At 35.3% G+C, this 23,316-nt stretch overlaps 1 protein-coding gene and 1 long non-coding RNA gene across 4 annotated transcripts in view; both read right to left on the reverse strand.

The window, feature by feature from the left end:
- The window catches only part of LOC143230575 (zinc finger protein rotund-like), a 288,029-nt gene that overhangs the window by 12,887 nt on the left and 251,826 nt on the right, over positions 1–23,316 (reverse strand). For all 3 annotated transcript variants that reach the window (XM_076464368.1, XM_076464372.1, XM_076464366.1), the window contains exons 5-6: positions 19,172–19,394; positions 10,155–10,339 (exon numbers count right to left, since the gene is read on the reverse strand). In XM_076464368.1, coding sequence (XP_076320483.1) covers positions 10,155–10,339; positions 19,172–19,394 — 408 coding nt within the window. The remainder of the gene's footprint in view (positions 1–10,154; positions 10,340–19,171; positions 19,395–23,316) is intronic.
- On the reverse strand, positions 974–5,261 carry LOC143230578 (uncharacterized). Its single transcript, XR_013016516.1, has 3 exons — positions 4,819–5,261; positions 4,343–4,526; positions 974–1,454 (listed from the first exon to the last, which is right to left on the reverse strand). It is a non-coding gene; the product is annotated as an uncharacterized LOC143230578 (long non-coding RNA).

Consider the following 23,316-nt stretch of genomic DNA (forward strand, 5'->3'; position numbering starts at 1 on the left):
AAAGTGTTTGGACACTTACATACTATGCACAGCTATGAGAGCTATAATTGGTAACATAGAAGTGATAGAAAGAAAGCAAATAAATATGTTATACAAGGTTGAGTACATTATATTAAAATATAAATGTGTAAACTAGGTAATAAGTCATGATAACCACAGTTTGTATAAAGTTGCTGTGAAATGGTATGTGTTTAACACTATATTTTGACATCATTTGGTATTTCACAGTTGGTGTGAGGTCAGTGAAAACTAATTGCTTTTGAGAAGGGTGTATGATAGCCCTTTATGATGCAAGATATTTATACACTGAGATCAGAAAGACATGTTCAGCATGAGGATTTAGAATTTCAAGGATGGGATATCAATTATTCTTAATGGAATTGGAAAGTATAAGAACATTGAATAACCTAAAATGCTGAGAACATTAAAAAATAGACTTGCAACAATTCCAGCTTCATAAACGAAATGCACCATCTTTAAACAGGTGAAAATCTATACACATGTAAATTAGTGGCAAAAGCCATCCTTTTATTCCAGGCAACAGTATGCAAGACAATGAGGATCCCCCTTTGGAAAAGTGACACAAATTAATACAATGACATATTGGTTCAACAAATGCATACTCAAGCAGCTGGGGAATGAAACGAGTACACACTGGTCAAGTGACCAAACACAAGTCTTGTGAATTTCTGTGAAATTGTACCATTGGAATTGGTGTCATCCTTGTACTCTAGAGGGAATGGAAACCTGCAAAGAGGATGGGTATATCTGAACATATGACAACAGTGTCCTTCACAATGGAAATTACACTGCAGGGCTGTTGCCAAGATAAATGGTTATTAGAGTGAGCAATGACTTAATGTGGATCCAAAATAATTTTAATATAATGTATTTTAACCTTTATATATTTACCATTATTACAGTCACTTCTGAGACAATAACAAAACTAAAAATTTGAAGACAGTTTTACTAATTAATGAAGAAATCTTTATTATAAATGTATGATGTTTCAACCAGTTGTGTCGACTTCAAATACAAATAGTTTACAGAGATGCATGAATATATGTACAGTATGGAACAGAGAAATCACATGACTAAATACTGCTTCACAGCCTAGTGTAAGTGTTTAGGTACATTTCAACAGAACTTTATTTTTTAACAATATTGAATTTAAAATAAAAACTTTGAACATGTTTCAATAACAGGCATAAAACATACAATAGATATTATATTTGCAAAGAAGTACACAAGACCTTTCCATTTTATTACAAGGAAAACTATCTGGTTTTCAACTCATGTAAACCTGGCTGTTTCCTTTTTCCTTGCATCCACTTCAGATGCCCTGCCAAACTGGCTACATATTGCAGGTAGCAGTGGTAGCAATTCTGGGTTTATGTTCATGTTACTTGTAGAAGAAAAAATTATTGATTATTCTAGTAATTCCTGCTCATAACCTGCAAAAAAAAAAAAAATTTTAGACTTCTTATTTCCAAGTTAATCACACATACATGTATACTCTTCAAAACAAGAAATGCAAAAGGGATATTTTTGTTATTTTAAAGAGAAATATATGTAATAACGTTACAAGCTCAGAGTATGTGATGTTACACGTGTCAAGGCACTGATTGTCAGACCAAAATGACAATAAAAGTTGTGCACTTTGAAAACGGAGGAAAACATTGGATTTTTCACCAAAACGCATGCGTGTCCAATAAATCTGTTTGAGAGATCTGCATGTTCTGCAAGGGCAACATGTGCAAAATCCCTATAAAAGTGACGGGTTCTCGGTTTCCATAGCTCAGTGTTAAGCCACCGACACGCAATACAGTTACGCCAAGACTGACTGAAGCACAACGCAACAACGCCATTGGTCGCTTGGAAGCAGGTGAATCTCGATCAGATGTTGCCAGAGCTGTGAATGTCCACCCAAGCACCATCACAAGGCTATGGAATCGTCACCAACAACATGGATCAACTTGTGACCGTCCATGATCTAGCAGACCTCGTGTGACCACGCCCGCACAAAATTGCAACATCCGGTTACGTCACCTTCGGGATAGGACCACCACTGCGACGTCTACTGCCTCAACCATACCAGGGCTGCGTAGGATTTCCAATCAGACCGTACGCAACCGTCTACGAGATTCTTAGGCCCCGATGTGCAACCAATCATGGTGAACGTCAACGACGTTTTTCAACATGACAACGCCCGTCCTCACACAGCCCGACTCACCACTGTTTTCTTGAGATGCCACAACATCAACGTTCTTCCCTGGCCCTCCAGATTACCAGATTTAAACCCCATCGAACATCTTTGGGACGAGTTGGACCGACATCTGCGACGGCGACAACCTTAACCACAGACTCTACCTCAGCTTGCAGCAGCTTTGCAGGCTGAGTGGACAGCCATTCCACAGGATGTTATTCATCATCTCATCACTTCCATGGGCAGGAGATGCCAAGCAGTTATTGATGCTCATGGGGAACATACTCGTTATTGACGTTGAGTGACGTTAAACTTCACCTAGTGAGCGTAGACTTTGCCTTTGCAGACTTTGGATGTTCAGCAGTGAATGTGCAAAGTTTCACACATGTCATACAGAACTACCGGATAAACTTGTTAACAATTTGTCTCATATTTTGCCTTTTGCGTTTCTTTTTTTAAAGAGTATATTATTATTTTTACTTTTGTGGACTTAAGATGTTTAAAAAATTTCAGAATATTAACATTTATCAGAGACATGGGCTAAAGTATTAAGAAAAACATGATTACTTGTGATTAACCCTGTAAGTGCACGTACTTTTAATTGACAAAGAATGTATGCCTTATGTTTAAAACTTTGAAAACACAAATGCAGATGGTTTGTTGCACTTTTAATCCATTCTTGAATAATGTGACACTCCTTTTCCCAAGACAAGGTTGTAAGTTTTTGTTTTATCCTAAAATCTGATGGACTAAAGAAGGTTTATCAATGAAACTGCATTTTGGCAACATATTTTCAAATTCAGAACTATAATAGGAAACGTTTTACTATGCTATATTTAAATATTAATATTTCTTGACAATGTTGTTGAATTATAGGTAATTATATCAATAAATATCTAGTGTTGATTGTTTTCTGTAGAAATTAAAGAAACCCTCCTTTAATAACAGGTTTGTTTGGGTTGAATACAAATTTTTTGGTTGTAGATTAGTGCTAAATTCTATATGAAATAAGTTGTACGTGGAAGATTATGGGAGAAGTATTCTTTATGGGTGATATTTAACCCCTTAAACAGTGGGAATGTTGTAGGTGGCAGTACCAATTGATGATGGCTGCCACATAAGGGTTAATTCTGTTCACCTGAATAGAGGGCAAGGTCTTGATTGCCAAGAATGTGTCAAAAACATTTCTTTATCATTATTGTTAGTGCAAAGGATATAACAAATAAAATATTAATGTGAACAACATTTTATTTATTTTTAACCATGAGGCACTACCACATTACCTGTACAAGATTGTTATCAGCCACATACCTAATATCTAAGCCTATCATGCAGTAAGATCCATATTTGACAGAGTGCCTTGGAATGTGACATCTTCCATCTCTATCCAGATGAAGTGGTTTAACATCAGTTACATACCTAACATCCAGGTTTATTACGCAGTAAGATCCATATTTGGCAGAATGTCCACATCAAACAATTTCTTCTAAATACTATTGGATTTTTATTTTACAAACTTTCTGTTTGATGAAGATAATGGTTTTGATAGTGATTGGTAATATTGTTAAGAGATGGTAGCAACATTCAAAGACTTCAGTTTTGATGTGGTATTGGGAATCAAACAATAGTACGAAAATACAGCTGAGGTTGCCATGTTTCTAGCTGGTAAAGAGGCTGGTTATGCAACAACATATTAAATTTAAAAATACAAAAGCCTTGCTCACTTTCAATTAAGGTGCCTTAAATTATTATTACCATTTGTAAAGTTGGAGCAACACTTAATGGACTTGTAATAAACAATTCCAATAGGTTTGACTCATACATTGTGTATTTGCTGTCATCACTAGGTGTTGTAATCCATAAATTATAACAAATAACTGATTTATTAAAAAGTAAATGTTGCAAATATCAAGAAACATGTATGTTCCTATATAACTAACTGAAAATAATGGTCAGAACTTTCTTAGGGAATTTAAAAATCCATTCTGAAAACTGATAGCTTACTCACCTTGAGTACATTTGGTTTTGGACATTATGATAATTTTATGGTTTACCTTTCCTATTTACATATGTTTTACTGTAGTTATTCATTAACCTAATATACAGTTAATTGTACTACAAGTAGATTAAACTTACTGATTACTCATCTATTAATGAAATCCTTCATGTGTAAAAGCTCTTGATGCTAAAAAGTTGGGATGGATTTAGATATCTCACAGATTCAATGCAAGCTGTCGTTATCATCATTTCAAAGATTTCTGTCATCTGGCTTAATGATGCTACAACTGCTAACTTTAGTTGTTTTTTTCTGTTTGGCAAACTGCAAAAGAAGTTTAACAGTGTTATAAATGGATTCATATTCTATCATCAGATCATGTTAAATTAGTATAGAGAAGTAAAAACATTCATATTTTATAATTACATTACATAATGAACAATTAATTACAATACCTTTTGAGTTAATGATGTAATCATGTGGATCTTGTAAGATTATTTAATTTGTCATCCAGTTTTAGAACGTTTTGCAAATGTAATTAACTAGTACAATAAAAAAAACAACTGAAACCTGCTAAAGTGTACCCAATCAGAACAAGACTGCAAGGCTTACTTACAGTGTAACAATGAAATTCATAATAGTAATTCATCACTTCTATTACTATCAACAAATGGTCATGAAGTGTGGTCATCTTTTTCAAATGAGGTGGCCTAGAATAAAGATAAACCAACTAAGTTAATATCTTAATCATGTTTTCCCATTAATTTTAAACCTAATAGCTTATATTATTGGAATGATAATATTAAAAATATGAACCAAAATAAATACTAGTTTATTTGTAACATTAATTGCTGTCTTAACATGAAGATTTTGATATAAAGTAAGAGGAAATGAAGACAAATTTGAGGAGGAAGAAAAGGTTTAGGCTAATATATTTCAACGAGGTTGATTGAAATTAAACAATTATTCTAAAGAGGTTTTCATATAATATATGAGTTAGTGTGTTTATGTTTTCGTATTGCAAAGCCATATTGGGCTATCTGCTGAGCTTACCGAGGGTAATCGAACCCTTTATTTTAGCGTTGCAAATCCGTAGATTTACCGCTGTACTAGCGGGGGGGGGGGCAATATATGAGTTAGACAAAGTTGACAACTATATAACACTGAAATTAATTTTTTTTTAATACTGTGAATGGTATGTTTACCACCAATACAGGCCCAGCATGGCCAGGTGGGTTAAGGCGTTCGATTCGTAATCTGAGGGTCGCGGGTTCGAATACCCGTTGCACAAAACTTGCTCGCCCTTTCAGCCGTAAGGGCATTATATTGTAATAGTCAATCCAACTATTCATTGGTAAAAGAGTAGCCCAAGAGTTGGCAGTGGGTGGTGATGACTAGCTGCCTTCCCTCTAGTCTTACACTACTAAATTAGGGACGGTTAGCGCAGATAGCCCTCGTGTAGCTTTGCGCGAAATTCCAAAACAAAAACTATATTTTGTGTTTACTCCCTATTTCAAAATATAATTACATTTTATTTCACCTCTTGTTCAAACGAAATAAAAACTTCTTTCATATGTATAGCCATCAAATTTATCACAATTAATATTTCTATGTAACTGACTCACAAATGTGTATTTTAGAAAGATTTGATTAACATTTAGGGCAAATTTAATTCGATTCTTTTGGTCAGTAAGATAATTGCGAATTATGGTTGTTAGAAACAGCAGAAAAAGCAAAAAAAATATTTGAATACTTAAATAGCATTCAATAATTATAGTAGGTCTAATTCACAGTGTGAAAAAGAACTACTGTTTGTTTCATTTTTAACATCACATAAAATGATGGATTTCTAATCTATGAAGATTTCTGTTTTTGATAATATTATAATAACTAATAATAAAGACGTAACTCTGCAAAAAAAACACATCGGTTTTCTATTTTTTTACTCTTAATATAGTAGCACAATGTACTTGAAATTATGCCCCCCGCTAGTACAGCGGTATGTCTCCGGATTTACAACGCTAAAATCAGGGGTTCGATTCCCCTCGGTGGGCTGAGCAGATAGCCCTTTGTGGCTTTGCTATACGGAAAAACACACTTGAAATTACACTAGAGTAATTTTAATCAACTGTGAAATATTTATTACTCACCTTTCTTTACTAATGCCAGTTTACTTCTCTTCAGTCGCACCAAACATGCTCGCCCTTTCAGCCGTGGAGGCGTTATTATGTGACGGTCAATCCCACTATTCGTTGGTAAAAGAGTAGTCCACGAGTTGACTGTAGGTGATGGTGACTACAGTGCTAAATTAGGGATGGCTAGCGCAGATAGCCCTCGTGTAGCTTTGCGTGAAATTCAAAAAACAAACTTCTCTTCAAGGGGTGAAGAAGCTTACAATGGTAGAAACTGTTGTCCGATTCGTGTTAACGCCATTTTAACCCTTTTAATTAATTACAACAGCTCCCCTAAACAATATTTTATTTTTAAATCAACTTCTATTCAATAATTTAATACTTACCTCAGTGCAAGCGCAATACCTGTTTTTGCACAGAACAAACACGTTTCTTGGAGTTTTTCCATCACTCGTTTTTGTTTTTATAAACAAAATCCATTTACTGAAACTGATGTATTGGAATCCTTACACTTGCTACATTCAGCCTTACAGTTACTTCCGGTGCAAGTGGCATTTCTTTGGTGTTTTCTTACTATTTACTGACATAATTTCTGTTTGTATTTTTTACCAACTGATATGGCAACATAGCCGTATCAAAGCATTGTTACGTTCTCTGACATATTATATTTTGCTTGCATTCCGAGCACGATTTTTATAGTTTTTATGTGAACTGTGACATCTCAAAAAACACTCGAGCGATTTCGGTGCAATTTTCAGTAATGTTACTTAGAAATGAGAAAGGTTAAATTAGGGACTTAACATATTTTTGATTCTTACAGCACTTTTAATCGGTTTGGTGCACTCGATGTTCTTGCATCTCGGATCGTAAAAGACAAAGAAAAGGAGGACTTTCAAAGCACGAGACAACGAAGGAGGGGAAGTGGAGGCACTCTTCACATTGTAAGTAACTGTTGTGTTTTAACTAGTTTTTGTGCAGTATGTAGCACACAAGCTTTAAAACCACGTGTGGTATATCTGTACATAATACTTTTCACTACAAGTGTATCTCAAGACGGTTGGTATGGGTATTAATACTTTTACCAAAATAAAACAGAGAACATTTCGACCTGAAGATGACCTAGGAAGGTCGAAATGTTGTTCTCTGCTTTATCAGTAAAAGTGTTAATACCCACAACAGCCGTCCTGAGATACATTTTGAGTTCAAGTGGATTTCTCGTCATCAAGAATTTTCACTACAAGATCTGGAAACCTAGCGAATCCAGGAAACAAAGTCACAACACAAACATATGTTTACAAACACTTCTATACAAAATCTTATCCCATTTCCTGCTTCTTTATTTAACGAAAAGGTAAATTGCTAAATTATCTTTTATCTAAGGTTAATATGTTAATCACTTTCAACATAATTGATGGTAAATTATTACCCTTGAAGACAGCGTAAACAGTGGAAAGCTCAAAGCTCGGTGTATTTATTATTAAAAATACGTTTTATTTTTTTAAATGTCCCGTATTTTTACACAATAGTGTATGTGTGATGCCATCACACGTAATTTGTGTTGTCAATGTATATAACTCGTGTATTGTCAGTTAATAACTGATTTGATTTTTGTTTATTACTTTAATTATTTATAACATTTAAATAAAATGTAACTTTATTTCCTGTGACTTATTTCCTTTCACCAAACCAGCACCACACATCCTGCTACTAATGAAGTTCCAAATCAACCACCATACTCACACTATTAGGATTTCTTTCTACTTTTGTGAGAATTTTACCTTTAGACCAATTGGTTAATTATTACAAACACTGATTAATTATATTTATCATGTAACAGAAAACCTAATATACTTTTCACTTATCACAGTATAATAATTCGTTTTTCTCCGTAAAGGTGTTGAAATTGATCGATATTTACTTTTGTTTTAATCCACTAGAAGACTAATTTTTTTTTCTTCTGTGCTGTGAATTCTTCCGAGAAACAACTAAATCTATTTAACGTTCTGTTTACTGACAAAATTACTTCATAAAGTGAATCTGAGTGAAAGAAACACTTCTGTGATGTATGACATTTCCTATTAATCGAACTGAATGTTTATGGATATTGAGGGGTACTTTTTAAACATTCATATTTAAGTTTATTACATCTTATATTCTCTTAGACGGTGAAAGTGGGAATATAAATGTAGTAATATGACGAAACAAGATGGAATCCTCAATAACCGCAGCTGTAATTAGATCTAAAATTTGTCAAGAGATAGAGATGTGAGATAAAAGTTTGTACTTGAAAAAAAAATCCAACTAAGAACCATTCTATGAGCTGCTGTGTCATGGCTAAAAGTTGTGAGAGATTTGAACTAGAAAATAAAATATTTAATTATAGGCAACTGGTAGAAACATCTGGTTACTATCAAATAATACCCACATATGGTTACCATTGTCCGTGAAATTTATAATTAAACAGAAGGTTCGCATAATAATGAAGTGATAAAATATTGCTTTCAGTGAATGTAATAATTATTTCTCTGCTATCAAATATTAACAACTTTGTAAACACGTATTAAATAAGAACGATCACAAATTAGAAAAAATATGAAGTTAATTAGCCGAATAGTTTCGATGTGCCACATTTATCATTGTCAAAAGTATACTTATCTTTTAAGTATTTAAATCGTAAAGTTGCTCATTTTTCTAAGTCTTCAGGTCTATTTACTCTGTTGCTACCTTTGTTCCTGATTATAAATGAGGTTCAGTTGATGTTTAGTGCTATCAGTAAGGAGGTTATTTCAACATCCTTTCCAAGTAGAAACTTGGGAACGTACTTTACTTCTCAGTGTAAACTAAAGGCTGTGGTTAAATCTATAACATGTAATAATTTACGTCAATTCTATTGTGAATATTCCATTGGAGAAGCTGGCAGATATTTTTATATCATCACTTTCTTAACACTACGATGGCTAGAATAAAAATAACTTAAAGATGGATTCCACCCGGCCAGTATTCATAGGGTTGAAGTAAAGAAGGTTACTGTAAACAGATGTAAAATTAAAGAATGTTTTTACTTACTCACAAAAAATCCATTGGTAAATTTACTTTGTTTTAATATTATTGATTGTTTCTGTTCTGACTGGTTTGCTTGTTTTCCAGTTGTCTTATTTTGAATACAATGAACCTGAAGGTTCGAGTTAACTCACAAAAGAAATGTTGTAACTTCTTCAGTGCCTTTAAATTTTTTGAATAAAAAAAACGACAGTTCTGCAAGATTCATGTTTATTCTACTGTAGTAACTTTAAAACTAGAAAGAAACGTTTGAAGGTGGGAGAAGTTCACAAATTGTAGTAAGTTTTATTGCAGAAGACAAGACTGGCTATGTATGTTGATCGTTGTATGATTTTATTTGTTTCTGTTCATTTCAATTTTAAAACAAAACACTATACTAAAGTAACGAATCTTAGAATAAAGTTGTGAAAAATACAAATTGCTTACAAAAAAAATTCGTATACCAGTATTTAATCAGTTCATCTATCTTAATATTTTACGTATGTGTTCCATGTTACAGGCCCTTCAGCTTTTAGGGCTAGCTAAGATTACAGGACTTTAAAGTGTGATTTATATCACTATTCAACAGTAGGTATAAAATATTTCATGAAAAATTAAAGAAAATTAAATAATGAGCAGATTTTTTACTGTTTCAGTGCTACTGTTTACCACATAAAATTAATGGAAACATGATTTCTTAACACTGCATGTTGATGGATCAGGTTCGTAATGTAAGATCTGAGAACAGTCAAAGTACAGTGTACATCAGGATTACACTTACCTTTGAATGGTGGGCTCTTAAGTTACTTTCCGAAACAAATCCTTTCCCACAGATGTTACAGTGAAAGGGTCTGCTCTTTAATCGTTCTACTTGGTTGTCGTGGTTTCTCAGATGCTGTTGTAAGTTAGAAAGTTGAATAAAAGCTCGGCCACATTCAAGGATGTGGCATTTGTATGGGCGTTCTCCTGAAAACGTCAAACAAAATAATGGGCAGATAAAAATTCCTCTTACAAGTTCGGTCCTATTCTAAGAATTACAAATTCGTTCACCAGTTTGTATCAGATCAAAAGAAGTTTGAAATCATTTTAGCGCGACGCGGGCGCGAACCCGCGACCCTCGGATTACGAGTCGCACGCCTTACGCGCTTGGCCATGCTAATATTAAAGACATTGTTATAAAATAGTAAAAACAGTTCTCATAACGTGATAAACCCTTCAGCTGTCCAAATATGAAGGTTTACTGTGCAACATTTCGCCTAGAGTTCAATTCAGCCCGTTGACAGCACATACGTGTAAAACATTTAATATATATGTATAACTAGATGTACTTCAACAGGATCCTTGAAAGTGTCCTGTTTCAAGAGTAAGTATAACCAAAATTAAGAATAACAAGTATTTTCATTCCTTATGTTTTTAAGTTCATCAGTCGTGCTGTGTTGTAGCCTATGTAATTCTCCTCATGATTCGTGACATGCACAGGTTTTAGTGACGTCAAAACAGTACAAATATCATCAGTAAGCGTCCTTTATGTAACGTAATTTTAATATCTACTGACTGATAGACAATACACTACTGTATTGTGGTGCGAGTAGTTAAAACAGGTGAGCCCTCCAAGTAGCCTTTGGGAAAAGTAATAGCTTTGTAAACTCATATTGTTTAATAAAAGCCCAAACAGTTTGAAATTAAAAGGTTTTTTTTTTCTGTAAAAGTTATGTTTTATGTGTGTGTGTGTGTTTTGCTTATTTGTGGATCATATGTCTGTATGATCGTTATATTCATAACTATGAAAATGTAAACTATATGGAAAATAAACAGCTGTTTTTCCAAAATATTTATCAAAACCCACCAAAGAGTAGATTTATTCATATTTTATTGTTATTACCTTGTGATTAAAATTTATGAAGTTCAAGTATCAGAGTAAAGTTTTTTTGTTTTTCTGGCAGATATGGAAACTGTTATGGTTACAATAGGTCAAATTAAATAAAAGGAAATGGTAAGTTATTACTAATCTCACAGAAACTTCATAGTTCAAAGTAATTACTGTATATAATACAGGTCCTTTGTCTTCCATTACTGACTTTGAAATATTTTCAGAGGGTTGGACAATTTAACTTAACTAAAAGACAGACGTTTATTTAATTGAAGAAACTAAACCTTTGGAATTAAAAGAAAAACAAGGAAGCTCGAGTTCCTCTAAATTTAGGCAGTTAAAAGAAAGACACGGATAGGTCTGTCAAAAGCTTACTAGTAATTGATATTATGGTCCTTCCTGTTCATGACCTTATATGTTTACCGATGAATGGCATTTTAAAATGTTTTAGAAGGCTTGTAACGTTAAAAACGATTTCGATACCCATGGTAGGCACATCACATCGTATCGTTTTGCGTTTTACTTCAAAATAACAAACCTGCTGAATGAATGAATGTCGTCGGTGTTTGGGTACATACCCTGGAGGGTCAGGTTCTCTATAACCTCTTCCTCCTACAAACCTGCTGCAAGTATCTAAAAATTGAATTTTAGACCACGTGCTGTTGTGTCTAGCGTCCTCTGGTGGTAAATAGTTGTAACATACAATAAAATATTTTGAAATATATTCTCAGATCATTTCAGTCGAGTACTGGTAAAAACTGTCATCTAAAAAGTATACAGTCATTATTTTAGCGCTCACTAGTATAGTATTTATGAACTATTATTTTCCACTCTCCTAATAAATTTTAGAAAAAGTTCGTAAGGAAGTTTGAAACTATACAACAGTTTATATATTTTGGGATGTTGATATAATGACGCCCTCTAGTGAATATTTGTACCATGGGAGTTTATTTTGAATAAATTAAAAGTGTTTGAAAAATGAATTTTTGTGATTCGCCGATAGATATAAAAAAATAAACGTTTATGAAAGGTCAGTGACTGATGGTGCCATCAAGCGAATAATTTATAAACTAAAGACTCCATATGAAGTATGAAATACAAAGGAGAATTACAATACTAAAGAAGAAACAGGATTCACAATACAATGAAACAGTATTATGTCGAGCAACACCGGAATAATTTGTATTTATATATTTTCTGAAATGCACAGCCGTTTGTAAAAGATCTCATAAATACGTCAATAACTAATGGTTCGGCAGAAGTTAAAAAACTTAAAAAAAAATAGAGAGACACTGTAAACATTTCTTTCACCACAATAACCGCGTACATACAAAGTCGAACGACTTGTGTTGACTCTCCGTATAAGGATCGTCGCGTGACATTCCAGTCTCGTGGCTGAGAGGACACATTGTTATTTTACTATACTGCATGGTTTTCCCATGCATGTTTCCTGTGCAGACTCGGACCACACGTGTTCACAGTTCTACAGGTGGTAGACAGATCTTTTAAACTTTTTTTTTGTTGTATCGGGCCTCTAAATCACAACGTATGAACTTGTCTTGAGGGTGGGAGTGTGGAGAAAGCCATTTTAGTATGGGGATCTATCAGACACTCGAAATGTCCAGAAGCTTGCAGGTTTGTAACACTTTGAACTGAGAAGAAAATATTTATTTCGTGATGCGAGTCATACTTTTTTTCATAACACTAAATAAACTGTACTAAGATAATTTTACATTCTAAAATTATCCGGATGAATTAATAACAACAAGGAATACTTTTATTGTGTTTCGATCATTCTGCCACTTCGTTTCCAGTACTAATGAAGGAACTAACATGATAAATAAGGTTTAAGGCATTCCACAAACGAAACGGAAAAAAGAGTGACGAGAAAAACATAAAAATGATGAAACTTTCATGTGAACCTGGAGCTAGGCCTCGTGATCGTTAAGTTCATACACGATTTATAACCTCAGAAAGTCTTTGTGATCATACAAAATAAAAATGGAAGTTCTGAAATTAGTTGGAAAGCAGTTGTGCATCTTCATATTTAGCATGCCTCTTTTTCTCTCTCTTTCAATGTATTTGACTCAACTGAATATAAAGTATTTATTTACACTATCGAAAACGTGATGAACTGCAACTGAAAATTATATTATAATATCACTGACAGAGTGCATTTAAATAGCCGTATTGGGTAATCATGTTCCTTATTGTACGGTACAGAACATGACAGTGCGAATAAAGTTATACAGTTGACCAACAAACTTAATAACCCGTAACTTTTAAAAAGAAATATATTGTAGGATAGACAAATATTCTGAAAGATATTTCAGTAAGACGTCTTAATTTATAAACTGGCCACTTGCTCTTCTACATGTTTCTTTACCCCTAAAAAGATATTCATTCGTGCATAACCTGAACTTTTATTTCTTTGAACAAAAGACTTCAGTCAAATGGCGTTGCACGGCACTGTTTTCATATTTAAATACACTGAATCTGTCAAGTCCCTTTATGGTTTGGAAAACTTCGAAATACGTTCTGAGATTCATAGTGATATTCCTTAGGAATCAATACATTATACTATGAAACGAAAGCGTAAATACCAATATAAGATGCAGCTGTGACCATTATAACAGGTGCTGGATTATTTCCCGTCTTCGGCTCGGCATAGCCAGGTGGTGAGAGGGCGCTCGACTCGTAATTTAAGGGTCGCTGGTTCGAATCCCCGTCATACCAAGCATGCTCGTCCTTTCAGCCGTAGGGGCGTTATAATGTTACATTTAATGTCGCTATTCGTTGGTAAAAGAGTAGCCCATGGGTTGGCAGTGGGTGGTGATGACTAGCTGCCTTCCCTCTAGTCTTACACTGCTAAATTAGGGACGGCTAGCACAGATAGCCCTCGTGTAGCTTTGTGCGAAATTAAAAAACGAACAAACATTTCCTCTTTTAAATTAAGTAGATATATATGGCTGAAGCATACGATTGAAGGTCTAAAACTGGTTCAGTTATTGTCCAATTGAGTACAGACACTTTTTGAGTCAATCCTGTATAGAAACCTTTATTTTAAGTTGGATATATTAGTTGTAACTGTTATGAAACTATAATAAAATAAATTCTACGTAAAAAAAGAAATGAAAAAATCGTAACAATGGATGAAAATTGTGTGGTCATCTGGAATCCTTTACAACTACATCTGTATTGCTTTCTAAGTGTATAATATCTTGTATTTTCCTTCTTCATTGCCACATTAAAATAGATTGATATGAAGAATGAGAAATAGGTTTAGTAAAATGAAATCAAAACTTAGAATAGTTCACTAGAATACTGATTATGGAAGCCTTAATGGATACTACGTGATATGAGTAAAGCCATTATTTTATTTCCTTATGGTAGTATTGGGATATATTAAAATGTATGCATGGCTAGAACAGGAATGGACTGCCACACCGAAAATTCGATGTTTAGCTGAACCAAGACTGGAGTGCCACACCAAAAGGTGGATCTCTAGCTGAACCAAGACTGGAGTGTCACACCAAGAGGTGAATCTCTAGCTGAACCAAGACTGGAGTGCCACATCAAAAGGTTGATACCAAACTGAACCAAGATTGGAGTGCCACACCACAAGGTGGATGGATATCTAGCTGAACCAAGACTGGAGTGCCACACCAAAAGGTGGATCTCTAGCTGAACCAATACTGGAGTGTCACAGCAAAAGGTTGATACCTAGCTGAACCAAGATTGGAATGCCACACATAAAGGTTGATATCTAGCTGAACCAAGATTGGAATGCCACACATAAAGGTTTATATCTAGCTGAACCAAGATTGGAGTGCCACGCCAAAAAGTGGATCTCTAGCTGAATGAATTTTTTACTACTAAGATATCTAGCTGAATTGGATCGAAACACTAAAAAGTGAATGTCTGGCTGAATTATAACAGGAAGTCCACATAGATGTCTAAAAGGGTCCCCGGTGGCTTAGTGGTATATCTGCGCACTTGTAACGCTAAGAACCACGTTTCGAAACTCGTGAGGGACAGGGCACAGATAGCCCATTGTGAGGTTTCGGGCTTAAATACAAACAAACAAATCAATATATTTTAGATTCCTAATTACTCGGACAGTGGTGAATTGAGTCCGTTAGAAAGTTCATATGTTTTTAACAATTTTAAATTATGTTAAATAAAATATAGTCTAACTGACTATATTATATAAAAATACATATATATAAAATACATCCCGTATTTTATAAGGGATGGAATATTTATATCCTTTGTTTATATATCTCAGATCATCCTTTTCTATGAAACTGAAACTGTTTTCCAATGCTAGTTAGTTTTCTACATTGTTTAAAGAGTATTGACAATGATACATTTGTTTTCGAATATCACACTGGAAATCAAATAACAACAACCTGAGTTATAAAGAGAGTCCTTAAATCCCAGAGGTCGCTACATTTGCTTCTTTGTTGACCAACAAGCTACAAAATAGCGTTAGCAATAAAGCTGCCCATGAAAAAAGTGTATTTACAGTTCGTCCTGTGTTTAAAAAGCATCAAAATGTTTGAGCATATTCTAAAATATTGTAAAACGTACCTGGGGGAGAAATAAATAATCGTAAGACAATTTCTTTGGAGTGAAAGGTTTCTTCGGTTGATTATTATAAAGGATAATTACACTTTAGAAGTTTCGTTTGAATTTCATGCAAAGCTACATGAGGGCTATTTTCATTAGCCGTTCCTAATTTAGCAGAAGTAAACCAGAGGGAAGAAGTCAGCCAGTTATCACCACACGCCATCGACCCTTGAGATAGTCTTTTACAAAGAAATAGTGGGATTGACTGTTACATTATAACGCCCCCAGATGCAGCAGGGAACCTGGAACATCCTCCTAATAAATCTTTATTAACCCTCACCGAACCCACACAGAGATGACTGTATCACTGCAAGATACACCAAGCTAATGCAAATGCCATGAAACACAGTGAAACCATTTTCTGTTCCTTATTTAATTCAGTTCATTACGGGCGATACTGTAACGATGTTTAGGTGAAAATTTATATCGCACATGAAAAATTTATAACATTTTGGATGTTGCTTCAGGCTGCTAGTATACTTCTTTGGAATAGTATTAAATAACGTACAAAAGTACATAATTTTCTATTATGTATTTACTGTGCTACTTAGTAAACATGTTGTGGCCCTGAAATGTAGGGCTATATTAGGTTTCAGTTTCCTTTCTGCATGATATACATCAGGGAATTTTGTATCAGGTTTCTAATTCTCAGTGTTATCTTTGCTTTTCCTTTGTGTACAAGTGCTGATGATGAGTTATAGGTGGTGAAGAAAGATGGCGTTGACAACAATAACCAACTTTTGCACATAAGATTTTGTGTTGACGAAAATACCTGAATATCATACAGTTACAAGCATTGATGGAACGTTATGCATACAGAATGGGATCCAGTCACACCGACGGAACACTTATTCATATATTTTATTTTTAGCAACAACAACAACAGAAAAGACATTAATATCGGTTTAATCTTACACTATTACATCACGTTGTAATTTTACATGGCTATGCTAAAACTTTTGTAACCATTGCTTGTTCTTTCGTGATGTTCCCTGGTGAGCGAGGTAAGTCTTCTTATTTACAATGCTCAAATCAGGGGTTCGATTCCCCTCGGCGAATACAGCAGATAGCTCAATGTGGCTCTACTGCAAGAAATCGGACACAGACACATAGATTTTTGTCTCGTGGGACGTTTAATTTCAAACTCGATACTTCTTGAGTATCTGTGATTCTGGTTATCAGTAACGTCTCTGCTGCATAAGTGTGTGATTAATCTATTAGGAGGATATTTTCTACCTACAGGAATATTGTATGACTCACAGAGAGGACTGGGGATCATAGGTGTTTGAACTGTCACCAACGTCTATACAACAAGTACTGCTGCCAATAAGCTCTCATTTGTGACCCTTTCCAACTGAATGGATTTTGGCCCAATACTAGTTGGAAATGTGCTATCCCAATGTGCAGTTACTAGTTACCATGTGGAAATTACGCAATAATTGTGAACGACACGAATTAGAGAAGTGTTGAAGGGAACATCGTTCCACGTAATTGTTTTTACCCCTAAAAGTCCAGCGTGAAGTCACTCTGACCCCGAATCATTTGGTGTTAATGGCTGCAAGTTTAACGCTGGCATTCTAGGGTTAAAGTTAGTAGAGATTTGGACTCTATCCTGTTGGTAAGACTGGTATAAACAGAAACACTGCTGTAAACACATTATGTAACCATTATTGTTCTTTTAAATGTTGCTGTTTTATTTCTAATTGTAGGACCATTCCTCTTTTTGTTCTACATTAATCACATAGATAAAGGAAAGGTTAATAAATTACTTAAATCTAACTATTCATTGGTTAAAAGAACAACCCAAGAGTTGGCGGTGGGTGGTGATGACTATTTGCCTTCCCTCTAGTTTTACAATGTTAAATTAGAGATGGCTAGCGCAGAGAGTCCTCGTGTAGCTTTGCGCGAAGTTTAAAACAAATGAATGAACAGACTGTTGTCACTCCTTAATGGTGAGTTTGGAAAAGTCATAAAACTAAAATACGAGTTCAAAACCCGCTGTGGTCATAGCTAAGCTAGTCTATTGCGTCTAAACGGAATCAACTAAAACCGTGTAGAAGTAAACTGATGAATCCAAAGGAAATGTATACGAAAAGAACGTTGTCACAGTAATACATATATATTTTACCAGTCCGGTTACTCGATGTCTATTAAAGACTGTCTGCTGTCAAGAGTTTTCTTTACTGGTTTTGAATGGTTTCAAAGATGGCTGAATTTGTAGTTGTGTAATCTCCGTTGTTACTAGATGGCGCTACATGTCATTGTATAGATATTTTGATATTTCTAAGTTTTAAACTGGTTTCAAAAGTGTCACAGAATTTTGTGTGCACCTTCCCCTGCTGGTAAATTTATAAACTATTTTTATTATATGCCCACTGTAAGCGTGTAAACAGGCTCTAAGTCCAGGTAAACGTAAAAAGGAAACAATTACAAAAATAGCCATCAACTAGATAATTAGCTCATACACTGTTGAGATATCACACTAAAGTAAAAGAAAGAGGAAATCCTCAATGGCCGCGGCTGTAATTAGATTTCACATTGGTCAAAATATGGAACTATGAGCTCAAAGTTTGCACTTTTTGCCTTAGCTAAAAAAGAGAGAGAGAAGTAACAATTGTCAGCATGAGTCAGTCTCTCGTGATAATTGTGTATGTTTATAAAGTCGGCGTAAAACATTTACAGATTTCTCTCATTTTCCCGTACATTTTGATCAACTGGTTAACTAAATCATGCAGCTCGTATGACAGAAAAGTGACCAACAAACAGGTGAGAGGAATAAACGCATACCAACAAATAAAGTTCCACTATGTATATTATTATGGCAAACGTTTTTTTCAGTTTTTAAATTAACTCTTTAAAGAAATTGTTGTTGCTGTTTGTGATTAAACACAAGGCTACACAAGTTGCTGTCCGTGTTCTGCCCACCACGGGTATCGAAACCTAGATTATAGCGCTGTATGTCCGCAGACATGCCGTGTGCCATTGGGGAGGGAACTGTAAAAGAGTGGTGCACTTGTTTGAATTGATGGAAAATCATTTTAGCGTTACAAAGTAGGCCCCCACTGCTGGGACTAGAAATGTATTACGTATTTATTCAAAGTAGCTGAGAAAGAAACTAGAATTATCCGATAAAACAGCAATGTCTTTGTTATTAATAATCACTTTGCGGGTTTTTTAAAAAGTGTTTGTTTTATTTCTCGAATTATAAAATCTGTGACTCTTTCCCTGAAGAAGGTTTTACCATCGCCTTCCTTTTATTTTTTATTCTCCGTATAAAAGTTCATTTTGTGCCTTACCTGTGTGAAGTCTCGTGTGTTGTTGAACGTGTGAAAGTTGCTTAAAGCGACGTTCGCAATAGGAACATTTGTATGGCTTCTCGCCGGTGTGGACCCGGAGATGTTGGGTCAGTTGGTGGTTGGACGAAAACGTCTTCAGACATTGTTGACACTGGTGAGGCTTAACTTCACCTCGGTGGGCCTCTCGGGCATGATGCTGCATGGCAGATTTGTGTATGAATATCTGTAAATGTTAAAAACAGCCATATAGTAAGAATAAGACAAAACACTTGCAACACTTTCAAACTTATTAACAGTGGAGGAACACTTAGTGTCTGAGTTGACTGGTACTTTCTACTTTTTATTTTCCGTGACAGGAGGTACAACTTAGGCATACACGCAGTATAATTACATCAGTAAGATTAGATGCGATAACAATTGCTATATCGGAACAATTTATATTATGAAACCTAAATACACTTTATATTCAAAATAAGAATATCATGTAGGAACGGTTTCTGAGTCACGTGAGCAACTGACACGCTATAAAACAGGTTATGGAGTGAGATGTTGGTAAGAACTATTCACACTGTCTACTTTTCTAGAGGAATATACACATACTTATAAATAATTCAATTTCTACGAACAGCGCGCACTACAATACTTAACACACAACATATAAGCTTTACGAATAGGAGTGAAGGACGAAGTTGTATTAGAATTTAAAGAAAGTTTTAGAGATGATGGTGGCCAAGGTTTGAACCTTGGTGTTCTGAACTTCGACGCCAAGAAATGTGATTACGCTTTCGCTAAGTTGTACCGTGTAGCAATTTATATTCACGTCTACGGCAGAAACTATGGGCTGCTAAACTACTTAATACAAAATGTGCTTACACCTACCGGCAGTTCAGCGTCTAAAGCTGTACGTACTGAAACTGTCCCCATGTTTTCCTCGGGACGGATGGGAGCACAGCCGGAACTCGCCGCAAACATGTAAGTTGGGTAGTCCGACGTGAAATCCGTTCTTTTTCCGCTCTGTGGAACTTCAATCATTGCTAATATCAGACTTTTCGGGTGCCGAACGAACTTGGAAATAGTACTCTCTCTCTCTGCATGTTTTATTTTTTAATTCAAAATTCATGAAAAGTAAAAGCTGGTGTTAGCGCCTCCGTGGACTAGCGCACCTTTATCCGTAACCTCTGCACTATTCTGTTCCTAGATGTGCAAGAGAAAAGACCACCTTAACGCTGTAAAAGTGGGTTCCATTTGTAGACAGTCTATCGCATGAACAGCCTGAGGCAACGCAGTAAGTAAAAAAAACAACAAAACAGCTGGGGTTAAATGGTGGGGAAAAGGAACACTGGTTGCAACGAACAGAAGAAACGTGACACGAGATCCCCACCCCCCAACTTTTGACGGTGAAGTGTGTACACGTACTGACCAGGAAGAAGAATAGTCAAACAATGGGAACAACACACTTCACTAAATAACCTTCATTTGATAATAAAGGCATCTTGCATAACTTTAGGCTTAACTATCTTAATATCTGACCGAACCCCATTAGCGTCCGTATGGTTAATCTTCCATTGTTCGCTGCTGAACTCTTTTGGTGAGGATCACGTGCGTCTCGAGATTAAACTCTGTGATCTATTTCTGTGTTGCTGATGAACGATATAACAGACAATCCACGTGCAGTAAATTAAACCTGTTTTACACGAGCCGCAGTGTGGTTCTTTGTGTACATGTACATAGAATGTTACAGTACTCCCACGGATAACCAGATGCTACATGGGGCGTTTGATGTGAGTTTTGAAAAATTGTAACATTTATAGATAGGTAACGTCACCTACGTTACTGTTAGTGTATGAATTATGTCAGCCATGTGTATCACCATGCTTCAAGTATCCAAGCTTCAACACTCGAGAACATCGAGATATCGAAGTACAAACCTAACACGTGCTCTTCTCAGGGTGAAGGTACAAAAAATAACGATTTTGATACGAAAATCTAAACAGAAGAAATTGAGGGGGGGGGTCTGTATGTTCGGAAATACAAGCCAAGTACAGTGATAAAAATATTTACAGGCGCGTACTCGAAAACGGCGCCTGAGTGTATTAAACATAACTCCTTAAGGTTTCTGAAGTAAAAGCGGTAAACTAAATATTGCCGACGAAGACAGTTTCGGGAGTATCGCCCGGGCACTAATTATTCAGACAGTCAAAATTGTTGAGTAATCACTATTAAACACTGTGACTTTCTGCATTTGGGCTTGTCTTTCATCATCAGGGACAGAATCCCTTGATCTTGACAAAGAAGGGAACTTCTATGTATGTGTGTGTGTGTGTGTGTGAGGTGTAATATATAAATACACTTAAACTATTTTTAAAAATTCGCCCAGTGTCTTAATTTCTCTTCGATACTGGAGAGTTGACTTAAAATGTCATCGTCATCCACAACACCATCCGTCACACATCGCGAAACTCCTCTTAGCCATCATCAGATGATGAATTATGTAAAATTGGAACACCGCGTGAAGGCAGATATCTTTACACCTCACGTATATCGGCAACAGGGTAAAACTACTAAATACGTGTAAAGACAGTGTTATCTACGTTGATAGTAACTCAACGTATTCAGCAATTTCGTAGGCCATGCACTTAGAGAGTATGTGAAGGGAATGAAAGCGATTGTATTGTTCTTCAACCCCTTCCCCCACACTCGTGCAAGAATATTTACAGCTGAAAACGGGAATTGATTTTTTTTTTGTATCACTAACGGTATAGTTTGCCGGTTACAGAAACCACGTGCTCTGTATGAAGAAGGTCATTAATCATTGCTGTTTCGAATAATTTCGAAGGTTTTATGTAGATGAAGAGGGAGGGGTGACAGGTGCTCATACTCCCTGACTAGCATGTGTACTTAACGATTTTTTAATAAGCTTAAAAAGGGTTTCAGAAATTATATACGCGTAAAGCACAGATTACAAACCATACAAAAAAAGTGATTGAATGAACTTGCACGTCTCAGGCTTAAAAGCCTTTTACTGTATTCCAGCCAGTGTTTCAATGGATGTCGCATTAAAACACTCGTTAGCAAGGAAATTCTCATTAAAAATTATTCAGAGAATGACAGTTTGTAAAGCATACAATAAGTTCTTTTATTTTAAATACGTGTCATACATGTTTAGGATAAACTGAAGTTTTTTTTTCTGCATGTTTGGTCCACTTTATTGTAGCCCTTTGTCCAAAAACGTCCACTCACATTTTCTTTCTATGGATGCTTTTCTGTTTGTTTTTTAATTGGGCCCGGCATGGCCAGATGGTTATAGCGCTTGATTCGCAATCTGAGAGTCGCGAAATTCTGTCACACCAAACATGCTTGCCCTTTCAGCCATGGGGACGTGATAATGTCACGGTCAATCCCACTATTTGTTGTTTAAAGTGTAGCCCAAGAGTTGGCGGTGGGTGATGATGACTAGCTGCTTTCCCTCTAATCTTACGCTGCTAAATTAGGGGCGGCTAGCGCAGATAGTCCGCGTGTAGTTTTGCGCGAAATTCCAAGCAGTTTTTTTAGTGCAAAGCTACACAATTAGTTTACCTGCTTTCTGACCACCGTGAGGTTGCCAGATTTTTCAAATGCCCATGAGGGACAAAACTTTATCCCAGTTTTATTTTTTAAGGCTTTTTTTCTTTTCCAAACTGAATTCAGATAAGACTTCCTCAAACATTACAACAAACAAAATAATAAAAAATATTATTGATATAATGTTTGAACGAATTATACAATATCAAATTGAATGGTCAAACAATCGCAAAATTTCCACTCATTCAAATCTTGCAATATAACTATAGCCAAAAACTGAAAACTCGTTGCCAAACACAACATTTGTTAAGCGTTGCATAATTTTTAGAATGTTTTAGAACATTCTACAATACTCTATATGTATAATTCTAGAAAATTGTAAACCAATTTATCTCGAAAAGTTTTACTTAAAAAACAAACAAGCTATATTGTTGCGGAATTTTTGCGTTGTAAGTACACAAATTGAACTCTTGACCCACCTTAGACCCGGATGCTTTTCTGTTTATTCCAATTTACGTGTGTATTATTTAGCATTTTATTATATTAAGTTACATTTTCTTCACTTTAAATATTTAACGTAACAG

The sequence above is a fragment of the Tachypleus tridentatus genome, chromosome 10, assembly GCF_004210375.1.
Source record: "Tachypleus tridentatus isolate NWPU-2018 chromosome 10, ASM421037v1, whole genome shotgun sequence".
NCBI classification, from domain to species: domain Eukaryota; kingdom Metazoa; phylum Arthropoda; class Merostomata; order Xiphosura; family Limulidae; genus Tachypleus; species Tachypleus tridentatus.